At 36.8% G+C, this 26,467-nt stretch overlaps 2 protein-coding genes across 4 annotated transcripts in view; one reads left to right on the top strand and one right to left on the bottom strand.

The window, feature by feature from the left end:
* Window positions 1–5,033, bottom strand: part of LOC132144048 (tuberin-like) — a 46,100-nt gene extending 41,067 nt beyond the window's left edge. For all 3 annotated transcript variants that reach the window (XM_059554770.1, XM_059554771.1, XM_059554772.1), the window contains exons 1-15: window positions 4,874–5,033; window positions 3,938–4,123; window positions 3,767–3,853; window positions 3,583–3,693; window positions 3,349–3,496; window positions 2,994–3,111; window positions 2,691–2,739; window positions 2,485–2,610; window positions 2,330–2,403; window positions 2,074–2,200; window positions 1,845–1,988; window positions 1,626–1,763; window positions 527–630; window positions 357–438; window positions 117–272 (exon numbers count right to left, since the gene is read on the bottom strand). In XM_059554770.1, coding sequence (XP_059410753.1) covers window positions 117–272; window positions 357–438; window positions 527–630; window positions 1,626–1,763; window positions 1,845–1,988; window positions 2,074–2,200; window positions 2,330–2,403; window positions 2,485–2,610; window positions 2,691–2,739; window positions 2,994–3,111; window positions 3,349–3,496; window positions 3,583–3,693; window positions 3,767–3,853; window positions 3,938–4,072 — 1,599 coding nt within the window. In that variant the 5' untranslated portion in view covers window positions 4,073–4,123; window positions 4,874–5,033. The remainder of the gene's footprint in view (window positions 1–116; window positions 273–356; window positions 439–526; window positions 631–1,625; window positions 1,764–1,844; window positions 1,989–2,073; window positions 2,201–2,329; window positions 2,404–2,484; window positions 2,611–2,690; window positions 2,740–2,993; window positions 3,112–3,348; window positions 3,497–3,582; window positions 3,694–3,766; window positions 3,854–3,937; window positions 4,124–4,873) is intronic.
* Window positions 5,034–10,125: 5,092 nt separating this feature from the next.
* On the top strand, window positions 10,126–23,285 carry LOC132144256 (Na(+)/H(+) exchange regulatory cofactor NHE-RF2). The gene is given in 6 exon segments (XM_059555037.1): window positions 10,126–10,356; window positions 13,696–13,905; window positions 19,932–20,237; window positions 22,300–22,325; window positions 22,390–22,573; window positions 23,065–23,285. Coding segments are annotated over 6 exon segments (1,173 nt in total). The 3' UTR covers window positions 23,281–23,285.
* The last annotated feature ends 3,182 nt before the right edge of the window (window positions 23,286–26,467 follow it).

The raw sequence follows: 26,467 nt of genomic DNA, 5'->3' as shown, positions 1-26,467 counted from the left end.
TAGATTCTAAATCTAAATCTAAATTCAATTTTTGGAATTTTAAATGTAAATTTCATACAAGAGAACAATGGAATGCCTGCGCTTCCGTTAGTGACATCATGAGCGAGCAGTGCTACCTTCTCGATGATGTCGAGCAGGCTGCTGAAGTGATGCGTGCTGCAGCCCTCGGCCAGATCCACCAGCAGCTGCGTGGCCTGTTTCCTGACGGACAGATCTCGATCTTCAGCGATCTGACCCAGCTGAGGAATCACCACCACCTCAATCAGCTCCTCCTGGTCACACAGAACACAGACGATCAAGAAAAACAACAGCGAGCTCACCAACACAGGGAAAGGCATGACTGCTACAGGACTAACCTCATAGAGCTGTCGGTTTGTGCTGAGCACGAAGGACAGGATGTGCAGAACCTTGATCCTGATCACAGTACGGCTCTCATTCCTGACACACACACACACACAGAGAGAACAGTTATTCCCAGGGTTGGTTTAAAACAGGACTTTAGTGAATAATGATGAATGATGCAGACCTGAAGAACTTCTCCATGAGTTTGAGCAGGTTCTGCAGCCACCCGTCTTTAGCCGGCTGAATGGACTGAGCTCTGTAGGAAATCAGCGTCAGCACAGACGCATCCTACAGGACAGATCACACCGAAATAATGCACTTCATTTAAATACACATCAAGAGTTTATTTGCAAAAACAGTCTTTTTTTATTTCATTTTTTTCAAATACCTTGGTGGTTTTTTTGTTATATTTTTTATTTCAATTAGCTGTGATTTTTGTTATTTTAGTCTTTTGTTATTTTCTTATTTTGTTTTTGCAAATGAACTCTTTGTATATTCTTCCTTTACACTGAATAAAGCATTTAGTCAATGACAATATCCTGCTTCATTTATAAATAACTTAATTGTATTATAAATTTAAATAAATCTACACTACACTGAAATACAATAATAAATTTTAAATTTCATTTAATTAATTGGTTTTATTAAATTAGCAATAGATTTAAATACATTCACGCTTTCTTTCAATTCAATAAATTCAGTCTGAATATCCTATTTAATTTATACAAAATTTTAATAATGAATTTAAAGAAGTACTTCATTTAAATGTAATAAATTGGTTCAATTTAAATACATTTATATAAATTTAGTCATTCTGAATATACTCCTTAATTTAATTTTAATAATGATTTTAAATAAATGTATATTTTTATTTGATCTGAATGTCAAAAAATTAATTCAAAACACATTTTAACTGTCTTTCAATTGAATACATTTTACGTCCTCCTAAATCTATACTAAACTTACTTTTAGTAAAACATTTATTTTAAATTTTTAAATTGAATAAAACATTTTAATTTAACATATTAATAAATTTAAATAGATTTATATTTTCATGAAATTTCAGAATATCCTCCTTAATGTAGATTTAATAAATGTATACATCATTTAAATTTAATTATACATTTAACCCTTACTTTACATTTAATTTCTATTTAATAATAAATTCAAATAAATATACACTTAATTTAAAAGTAAATAAATAAATATATCCATTGAAGAAGGGTGAATCAACCAGACAGCTTCAGAAGAGGACAGCCGCACAGAGAGCGAGTGAAACTCACGGGGCGTTTATCAGCACACTTCTCCACCAGGCTGAAGAATCTCTGCGAGGATCCGTGGAAGTCGTTCTGCTCGTACAGCTCCTCCACGGTGCTCAGTAACTCATAAACGATCACCTTCAGATCAGGGCTGCCCATCGTCTGCACACATCACATGTATGAAGAGCGTCAGGAGATAAACACTCATATAACATCTCAGTGTGTGTGTGTGTGTGTGTGTACCTGTATCTGCTGCAGGAGTCTCTCTATGATGGACAGCAGGATGTCCCACGTCACGACGTGCAGCTCTCGGCCGTACTTCTTGATGAGCCGCGTGATCGACAGCACAATCTCGTAGGACACCACCTCATTCGTGCTATTCATGGCCTGGGCAAAGAGGTCAGAGGTCAAACTCTAGTAGGTATCACAATACATTTATAAAAACACAAACTGATGGCAAACAAGCACACACCTTGCAGAAGGAGGGCAGGACCAGAGTGGGCGTGTTCTTGAGGGCAGGAAGTCTGTGAGCTCCCCACAGCGCCATCCCAACAAAAAACACAGCACCCCTGAGAAGAGCGGCGTCCTCACTGTACACCCTACACCACACACACACACACACCATGTTTTTTTCCAAGTATATGACTACTGTTATTGTTATATTTCTAGCTTATTGACTCTCTAAGCAATCACACATCTGTCTTCTGCCGTTATAAGTGCGTGTGTACCTCTCCTCCATGATTCGGCACATGGTGTATATGGCACTGTGACCCAGGTGAGTTCCCAGCACTTTACGCATCAACTAGACACACAACAACAGAGAAGTCAAAGCATGCACCATAAATGTGACGTATTAAACTCAGCTGAACACTTCTCTGTGTACCTTCCAGCAGGATTCACAGAACTCCTTCACGTTAACCGTTCGGCACAGAGTGATGATGAACACCGTCAGAGAGTCGGAGGGCAGGCAGTTATAACACACCACTGCGTCCAACACCTGCAGCGCAACCTACACACACACACACAGGGGTAAACATATTCAGCCATCACTGCTTTAATCATAATCCTGAAAGTCTGAGCCAATATTACCTCAATATCAGTGGAGGAGGTCGTCCGGTTACACAGAAGGCAGATTTTCCTGTAAAAAACAAATCAATGAAGTTATCAATGAAGCATTTATTTGAAACGGAAATCTTTTGCAATATTATAAACGCCTTTACTGACACTTTTGATCGATTTAATGCACCGTTGCTGAGTAAAAGTAATTATTCTTACGAAAACAGAGTCTAAAAGCGTCTGAATTGCAGTGTGTATCTGTCTACGAGTCAAGATTCAAGCATTTAAGCAGATGCTTTTTAAAAGCTAATGAGAGATGTGAGCGTGTTTTCTTACTGGACCATGAGGGAGACGTTCTCATCCAGGTAGCAGGAGTTGAATTTGACCAAGTTCACGAGGACATGCAGGAAATCTGATGACAGACCGATGTCCATCCACAGCAGAACAAACCGAGCTGAGAGAGAAAACACACAAACACGTATTACAATCTGCATATGATCCTACACAAACCATTCATACATAGAAAACAGCAGCTCAGGCATCTATTAAATATCGTCTTGGAGAAAGAAATGAATACAGGTGAGCTGTAAAGCAGCTTCTTTCTTCTCTTGAACACAAAAGAAAGGTGACAGAATTTCCCTTTTTAGTTGCACTGTCTCTTTAAGAACCCCAAAGCATGTGTGTACCGTACCGATCTCCTCCTCTAGGTAGGTGATGTCTTTCCCGTTCTCCGTGAGGGCCTTGAACACCTCCAGTCTCTCGGGCAGGTCTTCATTAGAGGGCTGATAGTCCAGAATGATCTTGAAGAAGTAAGCTCTGAGCGGACCCAAGCGCTCGCCCTGAACGAGAAGATCATGAGGAAAGCGTGAGTGGAGTTTGCAGCCACACACTGCACTGTGTTTCATAAGGAGTTCAAAATGAGCACCTGTCCCTGTATAATGGCTCTCAGCAGCACCAGCACTGCATGACGGGCTTCAGGCGGCTGGTTAGGATGCATCAAGTCCTCCACGGCCTTCCACACGGCCTCCACCGCATGCTGAAACACACACACGACACACTGTAGATCCGCTCAGCTGCACATGTTATAAGAGCAGGCAGATGCTCCTCACCTCCTCAAACTTCTTGGATTTGGCGAGTTCGCACACGTGGTTGATGACTCTGATCCGGTGGTGGTGGCCGTACTCTGGACTGAGCTCCTGGATGATTGAAAGAGAGAGCGATTACTTGAGAAACACAAGGTCGTGGAGCATGGTGTGACTGATTATCGGAGTGTTTCTGACCATCATGATGTCCAGCGTGATGATGAACTCGGACGGTTTGCTCTCGGTCTGTTTGCTGTGGGGCCGAGTCGGACCAAGGCCAAAGATCCCCTTGACCCGGTCCCGCAGAGACTCTTTACTGGGCTGTTTATTCATCCTCACTCCTGCGAGAGACCCTGAATGACAGATACTTCAAACCTCCTGGAGCTGGAGATCCAAAAAAGCACAAAAGAGGGTCTGTAGGCTTAAATATAAATTTAAAAAAAATTGTATATATTTTTTTTAAATAAATATATTTTATATTTTTTTATATTTGTAGATCTAGAATTAAAATAATTTAAAAATTTACAAATAAATCACAAACTCAGTATGTTTTAAAATATTCTATTTTAAATATTCTACCTAGAAACATGATGACAGCCTAAGAGAATATGAATTAATATTTTTATATTTCTCACGTAATTAAAAAAAGATTATACATATATTGAGTATACTGAATGTCTGGTAGTGGGTCCCTGGGTCAGAAAAGATTGACAACTCCTTCTTAAACATGTATTTTTGGGGTCTCTGTGGCATGTCATTCCTAGCACCTCAGCTCCTCAAGATATTAAAACACTTCTACTAAACCACAAATCATTGTAGCATAAATAACAATCTGATATATCGTCTCTTTTGACATGAAAACATGGCAGGAAAACAATGCACATTAGTCAAACGTCTGACACCTCGTGACAGTCCACTTGAGTTCAGCCCATGCACAAAAAAATGCCTGCATTTAAAAATGCACCAATTGATTGTGACAGAGACAATACCTGAAAGTAAACACGCCAAATGAACCGTGTAAATACACGCATATCTCCGATGTGGTCAAATAAACAAGACATAAATAAATAAATAAACCAGTATCAATCCATAAACAACATGGCAATGCAACACTCAAACATATTATTAATTTACCGTCTGCGGATGATGGAGGTGGGATGATATCGAGAACATATGACTAAACGATAAAACGGAATCTCTCCCGATTTATGCATTTATTTGTCACGCAGTGTGTCAGCCAACAGAATTGCCCCTGCGCTCACCAGCCCCCTTTACTGCCCCCCGGAAGTCATGCTTAACGTACGGGCATGCACTTCCTACAAAAACAAGTCACGTGACCACTAACTGCAGGGAATTGTAGTTCTGAAGCCTCGAACGCACGATCACTTCACAAGTGCTGGCGGTGTTACGAAACTACACGCGATAATTCGCTTGTGAAACTGACGAGCCTGACTCATTCACGCGAATCGGTTCTTTCGAACAGTTCGTTATGAACGAACTCGTTCAAGCAATCGATTCAGTGATTCATCAGATCCATTCACTGCGATTCAGACATTTTATTGAAAAGATCCGGCTCAAAGAATGATTGATGAATGATGATAGGGATGTTGTGTCCAAAAGATTTGTTTTTAGCAAAAACTGAGGTTATATTTGTGACATTAAGTCAGGTAATGTCATCTAATGTTGGCGTCAGTCCAGAAAGTATGTGTTTACATATTCAATCGTTTGACTGTAAGAATGAACTCTCCATATTTCACCGAATCAATAGCTGTATTAGACACTTGCGTGACTGAAACTATGATGAAAAGTGATGTAAATAGAGGAATGGCTCAAGGGCTCAGATCAGAAGATGGTCCTCAGAAAGTAAAAGCAGAAGTTCACGAACAGAGTATTTCAGAAACTCCTGCAGGTTAGGCCAACTACGCAGGTGTAACTACATTTATTTTAAAATATTGAATGTAATTTCATAAAATGTCTAATAATTTTCTATAATTATTTATTTTTACATTTCATATATATATATATATATATATATATATATATATATATATATATATATATATATAATAATTATTACTATTTAACAGTATTTTATTTTGTACAGAGACTTTGTCAAGTTGCAATAACACAACTATAAAAGTGAAAAAAGAAGCAGGATGAAGCACCTTTGACGTCATCTAGAAAACCAAGGTGGGGCCTTGTGAAGCTGGTGTATGAGGTGAAGAAAGGGGCGGAGCTGAAGAGGGAGCACTGGGAGCCACGTGATTGGAGAACACAGCTGTCATTCATCGGTTAGATGAGGAGCAAACGGGACAATCCCGTAGACCCAATGAGAGCGGAGAAATGCTAAGACACAGAGGCCCCACCTGAGGTGAGCGAGAACCAAACACAAATCACCTGAGGTGACTGACAGCCAATCAAAATTCTTGTTTTTTTTTCTCAGGTGCTTCGTTATGATGGATGATGATAAGACTCTGGGTAAACTCATCTCAGGCATCAGTAAGACAGAAGTTAAACTGTTGTCTGTTTTGATCTGAAACATATTGCTACAATTATTCTACCCAGTCAGACATACAGATTTGGTAAAAAAAATCAAAGAACATTCCTGTGACCAACATTCTACATTAGAACACCATAGAAACATCCTTCCAAAAAAAAAAAAAAAATTTAAAACATTTATTTTTTGAGCTTTAGATACTGTATATGTATTTGTGTCTTTACCTTAAAGGGGTAGTTCACCCAGAAATGAAAATTTGTCGTCAATTTACTCACCCTCAGGTCATCCAAGATCAAGATGTAGGTGATTTTTAGCTGAAACTGTGGTCCTTGTGATTCATTAAATGCAAGTCAGTGGCTACCATTTTTTTTAAAAAGCATATCAATGACCACAAAATGAATACCCATGGCTCCCGATGATATATTTCACTTCATATGACCTCATATTATCATCAGGAGACACAGGGTTCTTTTTGTGTTCTTTGATATGTTTTGATATGAGGCACAGAGAGCACTCGAGGTGTTGTCGGTCCTTTTGTTGCTAACATTCATCTCTCATCTCTAACATTCATGGTGGGGGGAGTGCATGTACAGTTCTCTCTCCACCTTCAATACCACGACTTAGGTGCCCTTGAGCAAGGCATCGAACCCCCAACTGCTCCCCGGGCGCCGCAGCATAAATGGCTGCCCACTGCTCCGGGTGTGTGCTCACAGTGTGTGTGTGTGTGTTCACTGCTCTGTGTGTGTGCATTTCGGATGGGTTAAATGCAGAGCACAAATTCTGAGTATGGGTCACCGTACTTGGCTGAATGTCACTTCACTTTTTTTTTTACAAGAAAACATCACAACAATTTCACTGAAGCACCAATTGAATCTGTCTTCCCTCTTCTCGCAGGAAATCAGCTTCAAGAACAGCAGACATCTGTCCTCAGAAAGAGATCTCTGTCTTCACTCCGGACACAAAGGACAGCATAGACTTAGATTCAGTTTCAACAAAGTAATGTGTGTAATTGCAAACCAAATGTCACAGTGATACATTTCGTAGGTTTTCTATAACATAAATTGTAACTAAAATGGAAACTATAAAACTGTTAGTGTGTCTTTGTTGACCAGTTCTTCCACACAAACAGTCTTCAAACCTTGAAGGTTCTGGGTGCCTCTACTATGAACTCTAATCTGTAGTTCTTTCCATAGATTTTCTATTGGATTCAAGTCAGGTGATTGGCTGGCCATTCAAGCAGCTTCCTTTCTTTCTCTGAAACCAAAACATAGTTTCCTTGGCTGTGTTTGGGATCATTGTCTTGCTGAAATGTCCGCCCTTGTTTAATTTTTCCACTCATCTTTCCTTCAGTTATATGAATTTTGCCAGTGCCACTCTATGATGTTTTGGGGTGATGTGTCATTTGACCTCCAAACATGGTGTGTATTATGGCATCTAAAGAGTTCAGTTTTGGTCTCATCTGACCAGACTATATTCTCCCAGTATTTCACAGTCTGGTCTAAATGTTGTGCAGCAAACTTTAAACAAGCTTCAGCATGTTTTTTCTTTAGCAATAGAGCCTTGTGTGGTGAGCGTGCATACTGGCCATGGTGGTTGAGTGCATTACTTATTGTACTTATTATTTTCTTCTAAACAATTGTATACTTGCTAGTTAATAAACAGTGATTTTCTGTTTTTTTTTTTTTCTTCTTTTTTTAGGCAGGTCTAGCATAAGTTTTTAGGTAGCCTACAGAAATTGAATAAAGTAATCAAATGTAAAACAGCATTGCATATTGGACTGTATAAATTAAATATTATTCTTTATTAAAGTTATAAAAGCTTTTTAATCAAGAGCAGTGAGTGATTTTTTTGTTGTTGCTGTTTCTATTAATATAAAGACTGTCACTTTAAGAGAATGCACTGATACAGTGGCCTACATTCAGCTGGCTATGTCTGCTGTAGGATACTTACCAAGACGGTAAAAAATTATAATTTTTGTGTGAATTTGTCCATTTAAACACAATACTTCAGAGAGAGCTTATATTTGCGCACGTTCGCGCTGGTTTGCGCATGCACAAATCTTCTCACTGCGCGCGAGCTTGCGTCCTTTGGCTCTTAAATGTTTAAACTGGCAGAGCTTAAATTAGTTATACATGTTGACGTGTGCTGTTCAGGTCTCATCTGTGCGCGCGCGCTTTCAGCACCCGGATGATGACGGAACAAATGACTGCTCTCATATTCCTGCATACTGCAATCACATTGGACAAGAGTGAATGGTTTGTCCAGGTTCTTTTTTTTCCCTCATCGCTATTGTTGTAATGTCTGGGAATCCAGAATGCGCATCCATCAACAGAAACATATATTATTTGAACACAGTTTGTTTTACGTGTTAACCATATTACAGATGCTTTATATTTTATTGAACCGCGGTCCCAGCGCGTGCCGAATCGTGTGGGGTGAACCGAACGGTTCGGATTCTTTTCAGCGAACCGTTCCACCCCTAATATATAAATTAGAAGTGCATATAAGTGTACTACATTCATATTCATTGGGCATATATTCAGTGTTGGGGAGTAACTAGTTACATGTAACGGCGTTACGTAATTTAATTACAATATTATTGTAACTGTAATTAGTTACAGTTACTAAGAAAAAATTAGTAATTAAATTACAGTTACTTATGAAATTTTTAACGATTACAAAGGGGATTACATTTGAATATTTACACACATCCACATACAGATTTAACTGATTTCTTTCCCAAATTGCACTGACTATTCTGAGACATACCGCCCTAATAATTTCCGGGATGCGGAAATACAGTCTGGTTCGTAGAATCCAGTCATAAAAACGGAATGCCTAACACGGACGGAATATGCCACATTTTGGATGACTAAATCAAAAGTAGGTCAGTACACTTGAATCAAAACATGACATCGACTAGTGTCTGTGAATATAAAGCCCCAAAAATGTAATATATGACTTGCACATTCTGCGTGTCTGTGGAAATCAGGCGCGGACTGGACACCGGGAGAACCGGGACAATTCCCGGTGGCCTGGCAGCCGATTTTGCCCTCCATTTAATATCATTATTGTATAATTGCCTGCCGAATGTACTAAATCGATCATTTGCAAATCCGCCATTTGATAATTAAATCTCTAATTAGTCATGACTCGCGCGCTCTCCGCGCCTCCGCCAAACGGTTTGTCCATAAAACACACGTGAAGAGGAAATGTTCCGCGTGGATATCTGTGACTTATCCAACAACATCTGATCTCTCCAATCCTCTCTCTCTCTCTCTCTCACACACACACACACACACACACACACTCTTTACAGTTCCTCCGGTCCTCTTCCCCCTGTTCAGTTCTCGCACTCTCGCACTTGATGCGTTCCGTGCTCAGATGCTGAACTCAGAGCCACACTATTACTGATTATTATAGATTATTATAGATTATAATAAGAAGAACAATCGGTGAGAACGCTTGTGGCGTGCGTGCCTGAGGCTGGATGAATGGCTACTAAACTTATTGGACTGTTCGTGGGATGAAGAGAGTCATTTTGTGGAAGACACACTCGAGTAAAGATACATTTTTAACAGAAATTGATGTAATTTCTAAATCAAACGGATCGGACACGGATTTAGGCTATATGCGTTCGGATTAAAGCGTTTATTTGGGTATTATTATTCAGCTTGTTTTTTTATAAATATATTTCATTTATAATACTGAATTAGTAATACAAATAATTTGATTTTGCACCGTTATGTTTATTCTCTTACTATTTAAATGACTTAGAAACGACGCTTGCAGACACAGCATGTGGAATAATGATCCTCGAAAACTTGAATAAAGCTCATATTATAGAGCAGGCTGTTTCTGCGGTGATTGCACGCGGCTGCAGCGGGATATGACGAACACTGAGAGAGAGATCCTGGAGCGGGAGCTCCGGCCACGGCTCTGTTATTTGACTAAAGGAGACCGCGGCTACGGATTTCATCTGCACGGCGAACGCAACCGAGGAGCGCAGCTCATCCGCAGGATCGAGACGGGCTCCCCCGCGGACCTGTCCGGTCTCAGGTCCGGTGACCGGGTGGTGGAGGTGAACGGAGAGAACGTGGAGGGAGAGACGCATCAGCAGGTAACGAGAGAGAGAGAACCTGTCGGACCATTTCACCTGGGATCTGGGACACTGACAGGGATGTGTCTCACTGAGCTGCTACCCAGACAGCGTTTTTGGCATTTCAAATCACTGGAACGCAGTGCTGATCCTGACCTCCCTGGGGCCCTAAGCAAAATTCTGGTAAGGGGCCCTCTAACTGACCCGTGACGCCGTGAGCTATGTAAACCATTTGCCATTGCCACACAGTCACACCTGACACTTCAGTGATCCCAATACAATCCTCCCTCCTTTAAACAAAACAGTCGACAATATATAACAACAATATAGAACATAATGAGGTTCAAACAAACAATATTTATTGAATAGAGTATTTCCTATAGAATATTAAGATAACAAGTGAATATTATTAAGTAAGTGAATATTAACGTAAACATAAATAAGAAGAAAACTAAATTGGAAAAATCATATATCTATATCTAACTATATATCTATATCTATATATATCTATATATATCTATATCTATATATATCTGTATATATATATATATCTATATATATATATATATATACATTTATATAATTAATATTACTATTGTTGTGGTTGTTGATGATAATAATAACTATATAATAATAAAATACTCAAAATATATAAAGTCATTTATTATAAATTACATAATCTTACAGAAACAGGAGAGATAAAACTCAGTCCTCATAAAGTCTGTTAAGACGGGGGGCCAATCTGCTGGGTCATTTGGTGGAGCGGCAACTGTTCTATTTGGGTCTGAGCTGCTTGTATCTGCTGCTGGCTGTACACCTCTGGTTGTGCTAGTACTGACTGAGGCTGCCTGTACTTCACCTGGGTCTGTCACTGTGTTCGTACTTTCTGAAGACGGCTGTACTGTATTTGCTGAAGCTGGCTGTTCTGGGTCTGTGATAGTACTGGCTGAGGCTGGATGTGTATCAACTGAGTATGTGCTTGTACTGGCTGATGGTCCTGCAAATTATAGATAACTCCTTTAATAAGCTGCATCAGACCCATTCAAACTGGCTCCCAATTTTCTTTTATACATTTTCAAATATAAAATACTATTTATACTATGGCTTGGCTCTTGTAATATTTAACTAGTGAACTAGTTATGCAGATATCAATAATCCCTGTGAGTGATGACATCATTGATATCAAGAATGAACTTTTGTACAAGTTAACATGTAATTCCTGATATCAAAAATAGACATTGGTAGATAAAAATGAAACTAAGTATTACTATTAGCTATTAGTATTAATATTATTAGTATTAGCTATTATTGACTAACTATTAGTAAAAATAATCAAGAATTCACATTGCAAATAGTAAAAAAATGTAATGCTTGATATCAAAAATGCATAAGCTGTGAATGAATAAAAGCTAAAATGGCTTGCCATAGCATGTTAAAGGTTTTTTTTTTATTTTTGTAATATATATGGTGAAGCAATTCTTGATTTATGGTTATTATTAACTGAGGGATGTGCATTCACACATTGACCAGTATGTCCAGCTAATCAACATTTTAAATTCAATATAGCCTATAAATCAAGTCAATCACTGTCAAATTATCAATACATTGCTTTCCATCTTGCATAATTAGTGCAGTGCAGTTGTATAGCGTTTTTAACTACACATTGACTGAGACTAGATAATCAGTGTCTTGTTTTAAAAGTATGTATGTATAATGTGCACTTTTGATTAGGAGTGCCATCATTCTCGCCCATATATTGTACAGTCTGTCTGGTCTCCACATATATTTCTGCTTGAAAAATGCGCATTTCATTTCGTGCATGCGCATATGAACGCATGATAACACGCGACGCGGTTATCTTTTCCGAGCTGCAGTAAACAAACACCGTTGCACTTTGTCGTTTATCAAAAACAAACGTAATAAATAATTGTATTTTACTCTCACTTTTGTCAGGCACAAAGTGATGCAAGAGATGCACTGCCTGCCTGCCCAGCTAGGTTAGGAAGACCGAAAAAAGACAACAGAAATGCACATAAACTCAAGTATAAACTTTACTTTGCTGACCTCAAACTTAGAGAGGAGAGAAGACAAGTTTACCTGATTGTTGTTCCCGCAGTTCACTTTCATGGGTTTTTTTTTTCCTCTTTTCGTGACCAGAGGATAGTTTCGCCTCATTTTGTCATGGATGTTGTAAACATTAATTGACGGTGACGTGACGCGCTATGACACGAGGAGGAGGCGGGGCCTTGAGTAATTTGCGGGGCCCTACGCAGCTTGCGTAGTGAGCGTATAGGGCTGATCGGCTCTGCTGGAACGTTCCAAAGGCGCACGAAAGTTCCAAAAACGCGCAGAGCTGTCTATATGGGGATCTCACCACGTTTTGAGACACAGACAGTGTGTTATATTCCACACTGAGGTGACAGCGTTCATGTGTATTTGTTTAAGATTGTATTATTGTGTGATGATGTTAAGAAATATTCCACAATGAGGTGACAGCGTTCATGTGTATTTGTTTAAGATTGTATTATTGTGTGATGATGTTAAGAAAACACAATTTTCCCCTCCACCCTTACAAACACTCACCGTGGAAACCACAGTTAGCCTGTTACTACTGTAAACCACGGGTAAATCACTGTAAAACGCTGCAATAGACTACGTTTACTTTCCACTGTAGTGTCTAATGCCGCCTTAAAACATTTCTAGATAAAAGTATAGCCTACTGTATTACAATAGTAGGCTACGGTAAATATATAAAATAATGACATATTCATACTATGGCATTTATATGGTAAGGAGTTGTTTCACAAGGGACGTGGTGATATAAAAGTGAAGAAAAAATATATGTCAATGCCTTGTGTTTCCCAGAGAAACTACAAACTCAAAACTTTAGTTTTCTTGCCAAACTTACACATTCAAAACTTATGCATTCCAACTTAATCTTTGCATGATCGGCTTGAAAGCGTTTGCGTCCCCCTTGATAAACGTCTGATTCATGTGCAAAACTTTTGCATTCCCCTGATAAACTCCAACATTACGTGCCAATCTTTAGCGTTCCCCTGATAAACTTTGCATGCAAAACTTTTGCATTCCACAATAAACCTTTCGTTCACGTAGCCTGCACAGCTTTTGCGTTCCCTTGAAAAACTTTTCGTTCACGTCCAAAAATGTTGCACTCCCCCAATAAGCTTTGTGTTTGTGCGCAAATGGTTTGCATTCCCCAATAAACTTTGCATTCACGCAGAAAAAAAGTTTTAATTCCGATAAACTTCGTGTTTGCTTGCAAAATTTATATTGTACCATGTTCCAACATCGCATGGTACTTTGTGCATGTTTTAGTGACTGTTTGGTTCTGTGTCTCAGGTTGTGCAGAGGATCCTGGAGGTGGAGCACCGCACCAGGCTGCTGTTGGTGGACCGGGTCACAGATGAGTTCCTGAAGTTTCACGGTCTGCCGTGTACAGAGGACAGGGCGATTGAGATGGGCTCTCGCTCCTCAGCGGCCTCCTCTCCTCGAGACTCCACCACTCCTCCATACAGTAGACAGAGCTCAGAGAGCATTCTCATTAATAAGGTGAGAAGATCTCTCAGTTGAGTGCTTGCACCTGTGTAAATGAAACATCCCATCACTATCACACTGCTGCTGGTTTCTGGATAGGTGGAAACATGACACAACATGGCATATAGTGGCCATACTGTCTCTTTCACTGTATAAGAACTTCCCTCATATTGGAGATTCCATGAGAGGAAGTCCAGGAGGAAATGCAGTCAGAGAGCAGCAGTGTGCTATATTATGAAGAACAAGGTTGGGAATCAAGAATTCAAAATTTGATAATAGCTATAGTCAAATTAGGCACGTGAACAAAGATGGTTATGTGACTTTTTTGAAATCCAAAACTATTGCAAAGCAGGGTAATTAAAGTAAACATTAACTAAATATTTTCTAAATATATATATATTTAGGATATCAATGATATTAAAATTACACCAATGCAAAGAACATCATATGAGTCAAGTTAAATGTGGCTTCACACGCAACAAGAATAACCTGACCACAGTGTGTTTCATGCAGTGAACATGTAAGACAAACACTCAATCTATAGATATATCTCAAAATATTGAATTTTAGGACAATCAGAGGTCAACCATGGCTAAGATTACAGTGTTTGATGGGTGTGCACCTGCCCTCCGTCAGGAGATGAGTCTGGTTTCATCTGAGGTGCTTGCCTGGAGCTGTCTAAGCTCTTAACAGACCTCCATGTGTCCAGGTGAGGTCAGGTGAGGTGTGCTGACACCTGCCCAGGATCAGCGCACCGCAAGAGTCCTGTAAACAATATAATCCAGAGATGGTCAACTTGCAGTCATGTTATTGACTGTTTTATTATTAGCTGCAGTGGGATTCAATCCAACAACCATCTAACAGTATTAGAGAGCATTTGTTTGCATTCCAGGTTTCTCATTTCTTTTATAAAAACTGAAGTGTAAGGCTGTCTACATGACTTTCAACCTGACGATGAGTCAACAGAGTCGACAGAATTCACTTTTGTTTCTATTCAGTCAAAGGATATTAAAAGTTGTTTTTATTTTGTTGTGTCATCTAGCATCGAGGTGCTTATTTCTGTGAAACAGAGCTTTTAAGCCATTTCTGTGTTAATAAATCTGACTCTTAATTCTGATTGGATGAGCTGCGTTTGAAACCATGAATAACCTGTAGTTTTGCTAACGAACTAAACTACTTGGTGGAACAGTTGTTGATTATTATTAATATTACTGAATGAGTGTATCTAGTTTCATCATAATGCGATGAATATCATTTAATCATAAAGTGATTTTACCACAGTTTTAACACAGCTCTAAGGTCAAGTAAAACTAGAAATGAGATGCAGCCTTGATCTGACGCAAGAAGCAGGTCATTTGTAATTTTAACAAGTGCAGTTTCTGTGCTATGGTGGGGCCTAAAACCTGACTGAAATACTTCATACAGATGAAGTAGCTTGTGTTTCTAGTCTTACTTGACCTTAGTGCTGCGTTCGACACCATAGATCATGACATACTCATAGATCGATTACAAAACTATACAGGTATTCAAGGGCAGGCTCTAAGATGGTTTAGATCCTACCTGTCCGATTGCTACCATTTTGTTTACTTAAATGGGGTGTCATCTCATTTATCATCAGTAAAATATGGAGTGCCACAAGGATCCGTCCTAGGTCCCCTTCTATTTTCAATATACATGTTGCCCCTTGGTAATATTATTAGAAAATACGGAATTAGCTTCCACTGTTATGCTGATGATACTCAGCTATATATCTCAACGAGACCAGATGAAACTTCCCAATTATCTAAGCTAACAGAGTGTGTTAAAAATGTAAAAGATTGGATGACAAATAATTTTCTCCAATTACATTCGGATAAGACAGAGATATTAATTATTGGACCAAAAAACACTACACAGAATCTTGTAGATTACAATCTGCAACTAGACGGATGTACTGTTACTTCCTCTACAGTCAGAAATCTGGGTGTTATATTAGACAGCAATTTGTCTTTTGAAAATCATATTTCCAATGTTACAAAAACTGCATTCTTCCATCTTAGAAACATTGCCAAGCTACGAAATGTAGCTGTTTCTGATGCAGAAAAGCTAGTTCATGCTTTCATGACCTCTAGACTGGACTGTTGTAATGCACTTCTAGGTGGTTGTCCTGCTGCTTCAATAAACAAGCTACAGGTAGTCCAAAATGCAGCAGCTAGAGTCCTTACCAGGTCAAGAAAATATGATCATATTACCCCAATTTTACAGTCTGCACTGGCTACCTATTAAGTTCCGAATCAGTTACAAATTATCATTACTTACCTATAAGGCCCTAAATGGTCTAGCTCCTGCGTACCTAACTAGCCTTCTACCACGCTACAACAAATCACGCACCCTAAGGTCACAAAACGCTGGACTTTTGGTAGTTCCTAGGATAGCAAAGTCCACTAAAGGAGGTAGAGCTTTTTCACATTTGGCTCCCAAACTCTGGAATAGCCTTCCTGATAATGTTCGGGGTTCAGACACACTCTCTCTGTTTAAATCTAGATTAAAAACACATCTCTTTCGCCAAGCATATGAAAAATGTATCTTTTAAATTGTGAGTGTAGTTGCATCTGATCAAATGTGCATTTTCATTTGTTAGCTTGGGTTAAAGTAATTTTACTTTGTTGGATCAGCAGCTATGCTAATGATGTCTCTATTTTGTTTCTATGTTTTGTAACTAGGATTTACACAAGCTCCAGTCTGGATCCAGAACACCTGAGAAGAGATGATGCTGACCCTCAGAGGACCCCAGATGATGCTAACCCTGAATCAACAACAGAACTAAATAATTATTGCTACATGTGTGACTGCATCATATGATAACTATTAATTAATAATATTGATAGTTCATCGTCTAGCTGACTACGTCTTGTATTATTATTATTATTTTTTTTTTTTCTAAAATCCTGTCAAACGTGCACAAACTACTAGCTACTACTAAATATTGTAGAAACATAATTTTCTGTAAAGTTGCTTTGTAACGATTTGTATTGTAAAAAGCGCTATACAAATAAACTTGAATTGAATTGAATTGAATACAGATCATTTTTGTGCAGGAAGATGCTCAATTGAGCAGACACAACTTTTTCTAAAATTTTAGACATAAATGGAAGATTTGAAATAGGCCTATAATTTGCCAGTTCACTAGAATCTAGTTTTGGTTTCTTAATAAGAGGCTTGATAATCGCCAGCTTGAATGGTTTTGGGACGTGACATAAAGATAACGACGAGTTAATAATATTGAGAAGCGGTTCTTCGGCTACAGGTAACAGCTCTTTCTGGGGAAAAAAACAATTATTACAATTTAAAATAACCATTTTCTGTTTGAATGTATTTTAAAATGTAATATATTTCTGTGATCAAAGCTGTATTTTCAGCATCATTACTCCAGTCTTCAGTGTCACATGATCTTCAGAAATCATTATCATATGCTGATTTGATGTTCAAGTACAGCTGTGCTGCTTCATATTTTTTATATTTTATTTCTTTAATGCCTTGAAAGTTCAAAAGAACAGCATTTATTAGAAATAGATTAATAACATTTAATATAAATGCCTTTACTGTCAATTGAATGCATCCTTGCATTATTTCAATTTAATTTGATCAATCTAATGCAGCCTTTCTGAATATTAGTATCAATTTCTTATTTTATTATTATTATTATTCATAAAAAAAGGAAATTCTTACTGACCCATGACTTTTCAGCGGTACTGTATATGGTAGGTTAAGTATATATGGAAGTCTTAAAGGTACAGTAACAAAATCAGCTTGTTTATTAGAATTAATTATGAAACTTACATCATATACAGTAAAATATATGCTTTATTAACATGTAAAGGAGGTAAAAATGGCTTGTAAAGCTCTTTTTGTAGATCAGGTGGACAAAAGGAAACATCAATTGCTAAAAAAATAAAACAAATAATAATAATATATGACCCCTTTAAGTGAAACTTCATTTGCATCTCTCTTGTTGTCCTCATCCTCTCTCTCTCTCTGCGTCCTTAATTCTCATTTACCTGCTTTGTGTTCTCACTCTCTGGTCCTGGGAGTCTTAGTTCAGGGTATTTTTGCAGAATTCAGTGAGAGAGAGAGAGCGTGTGTGTGTGTGTGTGTGTGTGTGTTTGTGTGTGTGTGTGTGTGTGTGTGTGCTAGATTAGATTAAGTGGCATCTCAGTCTCAGGAGCTGAAGCACATGTGTGTAAGGCACTTTACCTCATGGGACACAAACAGACACCACCCTTGTATTGTCTTAGAACAGGAAGTGACATGATGTCTCACAGAATGTCCCTTATTCCTGCTGGGCGTGTTTCACTTCTTGGAGGAAATGAGCCAATGGTCATGCACACGGCCCAGGGTCGTGCATGTATCGAATCATACGGCATATGATAACAAACAGGATTGTTCCTTTGTCTTTGGCCAGAAACATTGCACAAATGCAGACGTGAATGGGTGACAAAGAATGCAATCTTGTTGTGCGTGTATTTTTATTGGCGGCAACAAACATACGTAATCAAGTGGGCGATAGTTTACTCCAAATGTCTGTGTCATTAAACCAGATCTGTTATTATTAAAGCACTAATTGAGCTGAATGAGAAACTGAATGTAGAAGAAGAAAACGGACTGTTTATATTGATGGCCTCTGTGGCGCCCCTTGTGGCAACACTGAGAATGCAACACCTCAACGTAGCTTACTTATTTTATTAGTGAAATGCAATTTTTGTATAATAATATTCAGTATCATAATATTGTTTATGCATTTTAATAAAAACAAAAAGATTATTTTAGTGAAATAAATTAGCCTAAATGATTACATAACAAATTTGTAATGTAAGGGGAGACAGTTATACCAAAAAATATTTGTAGTTAAATCAAAAACACATTTTTGGTAGTGACATCTTGTGCAAATCAATTGTCAAAACAAAGAAAAAAATAAATAAAAGAACTGCAGTTGTGTATTTTATTGAGATATGTGAGCTCAGATGATTGCATACAAGTTTTGTCATTTAGTAGAAGACAGTTTTACCATTAAATATTCATGATTACAGATGCAAAAAGGTGGAACATTTCTGAAACTTGGAAAATTGGAGAATTTTTGGAAAGTTTCCATCCCTTTGTAACCATATTTGTGATTAAATAAGAAAAAAGGTTTTCGAGTGACTTGCTTTTTAAATATAAGTGCAACTGTGTATTTTAGTGAGATAAATGATTGCATAAAATGTGTAATGTAATGTGGGACAGTTTCATCATTAATAACATTTTGTAAAAATTTGAGTAGTTTGTAAAAATTAATAAAAATAACTGCAACTATTTGATAGATGGAGTGTTTAGAACTGCATTAACGTAGTACTTGGACAGCTGTAGCGCTGGTAATGCTTCTAATATGAAATGTTGTTTGTGACTATTCATTTCTTAGTGAATACTGACGAATTTGGACCTTTGGCTAAATTGCATAAAGTCTGACCTAATGCATCTTATTGTGGCCAAGAACTGTCCACTTTGATAGAAAAATGATCATCTGACCAACATTTAAAATGATCACTTGCAGTTTTTATGCAAACAAAAAATAAATACATTAAAAATATTAATGGTGCAGCTGCCTCTGTGAACTGTCATACAGAAAACTTAGAAAAAATTAGAAAAATCTGTTTGTAAAGATTGTTTGATGAAAAGTTTTGTAATAATATAAATACAGATTACTTCACACATTATTGAGTAAATACACAGAATATAGGCATAACACAATATGCTGAACGAATAACTTTGTCTATATTCCTCTGATTTATTTCACTCTGGAAATTAAAGGAACCGTTCAACCAAAAAACAGCTGATGATAGCCATAGTATGGAGAAATACCATAGAAGTCAATGGAGTACCGTCAACTGTTTGGTCCACAACATTCTTTAAAATGTCTTCTTTTGTGTTCAACAGTAGAAAGAAACTCATACAGATTTGGTACAACTTGAGGATGAGTAGCCTAAATGATGACAGAATATTCATTTCTGGGTGAGCTATCTCTTTAAACCGGCTCATTAGCTAATGTGGGAGCTAAAACAGTCAGTTTTCCTGGTTTGTTGACCTACATACTTCTTCTGGAGTTCATTGCTGTTCTTGTGTTCCTGTTCTCTCTCCAGGAGGAGACGGTGATGGAGGAGGGTGAGGTAACGAAGGACCTGCATCCACGCTTGTGTCACATGACCATCGGCGAGCAGGGCTACGGCTTCAACCTGCACTGAAAGAAGTCTCGCTCGGGTCAGTTCATCCGCTCAGTGGACCCTGACTCTCCGGCGGAGCGTGCGGGCCTGAGGCCCAGAGACCGGCTCATCGAGGTGATGGCACGGGATTACAGCAGCATCCATCAGATCTGATTAGCAGCACTGGATCAGATTAGATTCGATTTCTGGAGAGATGCAGATTACACTAATGAAGAGAAACCACCCGCCTCGCCAGAGAGAGAGAGTGTGTGTGTGTGTGAGTGTGTGTGTGTGTGTGTGTGTGTGAGATGCCGTCACAGATTGCAAATCTGTCCTAATGGATTTAATTTTTGGCCACTTTCTGTAATTATCAAAGACAGATCAGTAATTATGAATGACAGTGTTTAATTCACTCAGCAGTGTTTGTCTCTCAATGCATTTGAATATCATTAGAAAAACACTTATTTATAGTCAATTATTAACTTGAGGCACCACCTCAAATGGCAACTTTCAAACATTTTTTACTAGTGCTGTCAAACAATTAATCATGAGTAATTGCATCGAAAATAAAAGTCTTGTTCACATAGTATATGTGCGTGTGCGGTGTCTATATATATATATATATATATATATATATACAAACACGTGCATGTATGTATTTAAGAAAAATATGTGATGTTAATAAACATATTTATAAATAATATAAATTATGTGAACATAAATATAGACGTTAATATTTTCAAAACATACATATACTGTGTGTATCATATATACATAATAAATATACACATTACACACACATATGTAAACAAAAATGTTTATTCTGGATGTGATAAATCATGACATTTACATTAAATTTCAAGAATTTTCACATCACAAATGTTGTGTGATGTTCGAGCTCCAAAAGTTATGGAACAGCAATAATAATAATTAAATAATATAGTATATTATCAATTAATTCAAATGATAAATTATAGTAAGGCTTCTTCTAAGAGAGGAAGAGGAAGAGGAAGTAACGCGGCCTCACACTCCACCTGCTGGACAAAAAATGAGAGAATGATATAAATATCATTTCATTTAATATTATTATAGATTCTGTTAAATTATAAAATATTTAGTATATTATAATATAATAAACAAATATAATCAACACTCTTATATATAGTGCAGTATAACAATATTATAATGTATTACTATGTAAATGAATATAATAAATAAATAATAGTTAAGTTTAAGAAGTGTATCTGATATTGTTTTATTGAGTTCTATTGGTTCAACCTCTCTTCCATCTCTCTTTGTTTTAAAGTATTGAGACAAATGATATACATAATTTAATTACATTTAATATATAACATATTTTATTTAATTAGAATAATATTATGTTTTATGCAATATAACATAATATTGTATTCCTTACATTATAATAAATAAATGTAGTCAATAATATAATAATAATAATTTAGTTCACTATAATAATATTATATTTATTATATTATGGTTTTATTTAATATAAGAAATTACTATAAAGAATTACTTTATATATTTTATATAGTATCAAAATAGTAGTGTATATAATATAATAAATACATGTAAGTAATAATATATTAAATAATATTAGTATGATAATGTTATATTACTATGAAATATTAAAATAATATTGTTATTATTATTATATTATATAATAAATAAACACAGTTAATCATATAAAAATAAATCAGAAATAAAATAAAAAATATTTAAATAAAGTGTATTTAAGTAAAAGTGAAAATGTATTATATTGTAATATAATAAATAAATGAATCTTATAATATTTTAGATTTGAGGGGAATGGGTTGTTACAGTAAAAATAGAAAGAAGGGATATGTAATGTTTACTGTTTTATTGTATGATGTTTTTACTTCTTCAATAATAATAATATAAATAATATTAAGTATAATAATAGAATAGATAACAATAGTGTATTTGTATGATATATTAAATAAATTAATTAAAATATAGTAGTGTATGTTGTGTTGTTCTATCTAGAGCTGTATATAGGTTCAGTCTCTTGTTTTTATTTTAGGTGTAGCTTGAGTTGGATGCATTGGGGTTTAATTAAGGCCTTAATTGGAATCCTGTGATCTATATAGTATAGAAAGTGTGCAGTTGTTAGTATTCAGTCAAAGTCAGCTCTGTCCTCTGTCTGTCATGTATGCAGGTGAACGACAGGAGCATCGAGGGCCTGTGTCACGCCGAGGTGAGGGCCGATCATAGAGAGTCCTGGAACGATGTCTCCAACCGCACACAGCCCTGTGTCTTCTTCACCGGTCCCAGACACCCCCAAGATCTCTCCACCAATCAGCAACATCACATGGACTGACCCACCAATCAGCAACGGCTCGCCAAGACACGAGAGTCACAGAAGCTCCTCCTCCCGATCCACGTTTTTAGAGTCGAACGCTGAAATCAGCAGCTTTGACACCAGCAACAAGGTGTGTGCCAGGAACATCACTGAGTACAATGCATTTCTATATTATTAATTAAATAATAGTAATAGTAATTATTGTAATTGTTGGTAGCTAACAATCATATGTTAATATGGTATAGTATTACTTAAATTAAATGTAAAACATGTTGAAATTTGTGTCAATATGTCATGAATAGAACGCAGTGGGAGGGTATTGTCCCATGATGCGCCACATCCAGTGTATTTATGTGTGGGGCGGAGCTATCAAAATAGGGGCGAGGCCCTTTTGGGGTAGGGGTGTGTTTGTTTTGGTGATTTCAAATGATAACATTAGCTACCAAGAAACACTAAACCCCACCTTTAAATACTGTACATACATGCATGTGCGTGTATTTATGTAAACATAATAAAAATTCATAGTACATACACATATATTATGTAAAGAATTTATTTTTAATTTGGATTTGATTAATCGTTTGACAGCACTAAAATAAACCTTGGGTTGTTTTTTCACAGCTCACAGATTCTGACCATCACTCCATCGATGACGGCCCTAAACCAAACCCAGGTGTGAACTCTGAGGAGCGGCGTCTAGATCCGTTCTGGGAGAGCGGTCTGCATCTGAGTCTGACCGCGGCCGAGGCCAAGCAGAGAGCCTGGGCCAAACGGCCCAACAAGAGAGCGCCCCCTATGGACTGGAGCAAGAAACAGCAAATCTTCAGCAACTTCTGAGCAGCCACACATCAGAAAGCTCACCTCAGACCCCTCCAAAGACATGCTTAGGCCAGATTAGATCCACCTCCAGCAATGCAATAATTTTATAGGTTCAGCTGAGCTTAATTTGGCATTTTGTTGCTAGTAAGTGTTTCACATTCAGCCAGTTGGTTGTTTTACCCAATAATGCACAACTTCACTGCCATCGCATTTCTACTCTTCCTGAAATGCAACAGCAGTTCCCACAAAGCAGACAGTAAGAAAGGAATGGAAAGAGAGTAAGAAAACGTCATTGCAATGCAGGAACAGTAAGAAGTAAAGACATTTTGAAGAAAAGGTGAGAAGAAAGTGAACAAAAATGCCAAGTGTACATCAAGCTGAGAAGCCAAAGGTTGTAGGTTCAAACCCCTGAACAAAGAAGTTACAGATCTTGCACCATTAGAGAAAATGCACAGTAAGTTGTGTTGGTTGAAAATGAATGATCAGAAGAAAAGGAAGAGATCCCAAATGGCCTGTCCATCTTTATGCTAGTGTATTCCTCACAACATTCACTCTCAGCAGAAATAGCTACACTTAACAAAAATATTGATGACATCCTGCACTACACAGATTTTCGTCCAATCAGACGCTCTCTTTAATTAGCATATTGGCCAATGTCTGTTTTTTTAAAAGGACAAACTCCTCAATGTGTCCCAAGCTAAAAGAATATTTATGTATTTATTTTCTTGCCATGTTCTCGTAAATGCTGGTTTGACATTTCTAAATGATATTTAATATTGAGTATTAATAGACCTTATAGTTCAGGCTGTCATTATCATCTTATTCTAGATCAATATTAACAAGTATGTTCGAGCAGTGAACCTCAACTGTTTCTGACCGCAGTCTCAAAAGTCAAAAGTGAAACGATGTCTTTAAGAATACACTAACACATGTACAGAACTCCTGGCTATTAATAATTAATAACATAATTGTGTATATTACATCTAATATATTTAGATCTGAGGCATGTTGTTTTAGGTCAATTAATGTATACGAGTCATTCTACAGAAATGTCCACTTTTGGTATGGCAACATGTCTTAAAATGTATTTATTTTTCTAAAATTTAAACTTAGACCACATTATATATTACCTTTTGACTTTATGAACACACATGAATGACAGCTCAATGATTTTTTGTCACTGGTGTTCTTTGGCAATACTATGAAATATTATTTCTCGATTATTTCTCGAGTTACAGAAAAATAATAATAATGCTACAAATGACAAGACTGTTTTATTTATTTTAATCCGGTTTCCTCATAAATATTCAGGAAATAGGAAAAAGTAAGTCAAGTGATGTCATCGGTGTGATTTTTTTCTTTAGTTTTTTGTTAAATGGTAGCACTACTTTAAGTATATAATTTATAATATTTATTTGCCATTTTGTTTTTCTAAATGTCATTTACATCACATATTTGATACCTATAAATACATTATTGCATTTTAAATGGCAGAAAAAAACATTTTTTCACCTCAAAATAAAGCACTTTCTGTGCGGACGAGCCGTTTATTTGGTGCTTTGAACTCTTTATAATTGATTCAAGAACAAATATTGCCACATTGATGGGTCAAGAAGGTGCTGTTGTTCAAATTACATATTGTTTCATTTTAAAATATCAAGAAATTGTACCCCTAGAGTGTTAACCAAGTGTAATTTTTCTGTAAAGACAGAAAAATGGATATTTCCATTGAATGACTCGTATAAATTGTTCTTGTCGCCCTTATCTTATGCATGTGCGCTTTCTCATGTACTGGGCTCGTCCTCACACATGTATTAAGTCAAATAAACAGTATTTTAGACAGAAGTTGTCTTTAAAGTCTCGTGTTATGCTGACGCGGTGCAACTTGACAGTCTCTCTGAGGGCGCAGTTCTTCTGTCGGCCGCTAGAGACACACACTGTACTTCACTGCATGACAGAGGAGATAATGGCGGGAAATGATCCACTTCTATAACCCTCCAGAGCAGTTGTGAAGTATGTTTTACCTGTTATATATGCAGACATATAGATGTTTCTCTATAGTCATGGGTTCTTTGTGTTTTGGATTAGTTTCTCTGATAGTTTCAGTTAAAGTGAGTGTCTTTGGATGATTTCCCGTCGTCTTTTCTCACCTTTTATGATCTCTTCATAATTACTTCCGAGTCCTGTTCTCTTCCACTTTCATTTTGAAGGAGTTTTACTTTTCACAAGACTGTGATGCTGTTTAATGGTAATCATCGGCATTACAAATTCTCAAGTTTATATATATATATATATATATATATATATATATATATATATATATATATATATATATATATGTGTGTGTGTGTGTGTGTGTGTACATTTATAACACTATACTTTGTAGCTTATATTACCTTTGTATCAAAGGTTTCTTTGACATCATTTTCTTCTGAATGCCGTTATCAGTCTCCCTCAATTTTATTTTATTTTATGGAAAGTTATGAAAACACTATCTGGAGTTTTCCTTTTGATATTTGAGCAAATGGCAATGAAAACAATATATATATATATATATATTTTTGTTGTTGTTGTACTCTTCCATTCACTGCTCAGGAAGTTAACCAAACTATTGACAACTTATGCTGCTGAGAAAGCCGGAAATGTGAAAAGGTCTGTGAATCCAGATCTGTATTGTTATTTTAACTGATTCAGGTGAACCGACTCGCAATGCTGTAATTCACTCAAGTTAAACTGTGAAGTGTGATCAATACTGTGAATGATTAAAGGGATAGTTCACCTAAAAATGAAAATTCTGACTTAATTTAATCACCCTCATGTCGTTCCAAACCCGTATGAGTTGCTTTCTCATGTTGAACATAAAATAAGATATTTTGGAGATTGCTAGTAATGAAACAGTTGGTGGCTACCTTTGACTTCCATAGTATTTCTTTTCCTACTATGGAAGTCAATGGAAACCACCAACTGTTTCATTAGCAATCTTCAAAATATCTTATTTAATTTAATTAAGTCAGAATTTTCATTTTTGGGTGAACTATCCCTTTAATATTATCAAGATTTATATGATTAATACTAATAATTTCATAAATAATCCAATATACTATATTGATCATTAACTCGGTCCGATTCGCGATTTCCCAAGGCTAAATAAAATCTTACATTTGTTATTAGTTGTTTACCAATATTCAGAGACCATTCAAATTTA

The sequence above is a fragment of the Carassius carassius genome, chromosome 7, assembly GCF_963082965.1.
Source record: "Carassius carassius chromosome 7, fCarCar2.1, whole genome shotgun sequence".
In the NCBI taxonomy this organism is placed as follows: domain Eukaryota; kingdom Metazoa; phylum Chordata; class Actinopteri; order Cypriniformes; family Cyprinidae; genus Carassius; species Carassius carassius.
The sequence above is the reverse complement of the archived record's forward strand: the minus strand, read 5'-3'. Positions and strand labels throughout refer to the sequence as shown.